This window comes from Apis dorsata, unplaced genomic scaffold, assembly GCF_000469605.1.
Source record: "Apis dorsata unplaced genomic scaffold, Apis dorsata 1.3 scaffold_117, whole genome shotgun sequence".
Classification (NCBI taxonomy): domain Eukaryota; kingdom Metazoa; phylum Arthropoda; class Insecta; order Hymenoptera; family Apidae; genus Apis; species Apis dorsata.
In genome coordinates this window covers 139,824-141,807 of record NW_006263411.1, presented here as the reverse complement: position 1 = coordinate 141,807, position 1,984 = coordinate 139,824, and the positions used below count along the sequence as shown (strand labels likewise).

The window sequence follows — 1,984 nt, the reverse complement described above, 5'->3', positions numbered from 1 at the left end:
AAAAAAAAAAAAAAAAAAAAAAAAAAAAATCTCCCCTCTCGTTTCTATTTTCACAATTTCGATTCCCATACAGACAACAGATTCCGACACTTTCGCACCGATCTGTATCTCGGCGATGATCCAATTTCAACGATGGCGGGGGAGGAGAGGGCGGCGAGGGATCGGGTGAGGGCGCGCAAGAGGATCGGCGAGCTGAAGAAGCGGAGGAAGGCGAAGGAGAGGAGGCAGAGGATGAGGCATGGGGGCGAGAAGTCGGCGGTGGAATCGCCCCCGGCTTTGCCACGCGTTGCATTGAATGAAACAATAATGTCGAGGCTGGATCTGAGCTGCATCATGAAAGCTCGAAGGAAAGGATTTACCAAAGCTCCCCTGGTCGAAAACGCGTATCCAGCCAAGTATGCCAGGTTTGTATCTTGTACTTCTTTTCGAGGTCGCCCCAATCATTTTCTCAATTTATAAATTGTATAAATTATATAATTGTTTTATTTTACTTTTTTTTTTTTTTTTTAATTATATATAATGCGTTGCTCTTATCAGTCAGAATTGCTGATTCTTATAATTATTAAGCGAAGTTTATGAAGTTTATTCGAAAAGTTTCGGTGACAACGTTTCATATGCATGCAAATTCTAATTATCCAACTTCTCATGGATTATTACCTTAAGTCGATCTCGCTTATCAACATTGTTATTATCATATTCCTACGAGTTGAAATTACCTATCAAGGATCTTTGTACATCCTGCGCTTGCTTCGATGGAAAGCTTTCGTCATGTGGTAAGGAAAGTTCTAATCTAAGTCGATTCTATAGATGTTTAAGTTAAATCTCGTTAATTCTATTAACAAATTATTGATTTCCAAAGTTTTTCTACTGAAAAGTAAATCATCATTAATATCAGTATTTCGTTATCCAATAGATTTTCAAACGAATTTGAGAATATTATACCTTGCACAATTTTCTTTCTTCTATTTTCATTGTCTATTAAAATGATTCCATATCGAGACACGATTACTCCATAGAGATATTTTATTAACGTTTTCATTCGATCAGGATTTATCAATATGTCGTGTGTTATATTTTCCTCTACTTTATTTTTTTTCAGAAGGAAGAGCGTACTACCGCCGTACAATCGATACCTAGTGGCAGTTTACGAGTGCATCGAGGGATACGTTTTCGAGGACTCGACGACTGATCGACTTTTCTGCAGCGATGGCGCTTGGTTAGGCGCGATTCCGCGTTGCGTAAAAGTGGAAGGTAATATGGGAATGAGAGAGGAGAGGCGATATTTGTCAAAATATTTGTTCCAGGGATTGGAAACAATTTAAAAAAAAAAAGGAAAAATTTCTCCAAATAATTTTTAGTCTCTAATTTAATTTTTTTTTATCGATGAATCTATAATATATTTACTTCTTCTCCCGATTTTTGCGAAAACCGTAAACGAGATTGAAATAACTTTCACCGAAAGTTTTTCGTTTACTTTAGAAAAGTTGAATGAACTAGATTTTTTTCCCAACCGATATCGGCGGAGATATTCGCGCAAGTTTTTTAAATCTCTGTTGCTGAAATATCGAGATTGTTTTCTGCAAATCTAAAATCGTAATTGAAGGATTTTTAGAAATTCAATCGATGTTAACGATCACATCACACAGTTTAATTAAGTTGATGTTAAATTATTATACTAGTTATTTAATCGATTCGTTTGTAAATATAAACAGATTCTTCGATTAAATTATATTCAAAGAATGTAAAACTGATTGGCCTCTGAGAAATCTCGAATGCGTGTCATTGAAAGAAACTTCTCGTTCCAATATCTGATTTTCTAACAATTGTTATCCATCAAAAGAAAATGTATATCTTCTAAATAAATAAATTTATACGTTATTACAATGACAAAAAATTCTTTGTGCTACAAATTAATTTCCATATCTTCATATGCAGTTGAATTTCATCTTTCAGAATTTTGCATAGAAATTCCTTTCAAAGAAGG

General features: G+C 34.7%; 1 protein-coding gene across 1 annotated transcript in view; it reads left to right on the top strand.

Moving 5' to 3' along the window:
* The window catches only part of LOC102678924 (fibrillin-1-like), a 146,358-nt gene that overhangs the window by 105,675 nt on the left and 38,699 nt on the right, over positions 1–1,984 (top strand). Inside the window, exons 3-4 of the mRNA XM_031508983.1 lie at positions 74–404; positions 1,100–1,251. Of these exons, the coding sequence (XP_031364843.1) occupies positions 74–404; positions 1,100–1,251 (483 nt within the window). The remainder of the gene's footprint in view (positions 1–73; positions 405–1,099; positions 1,252–1,984) is intronic.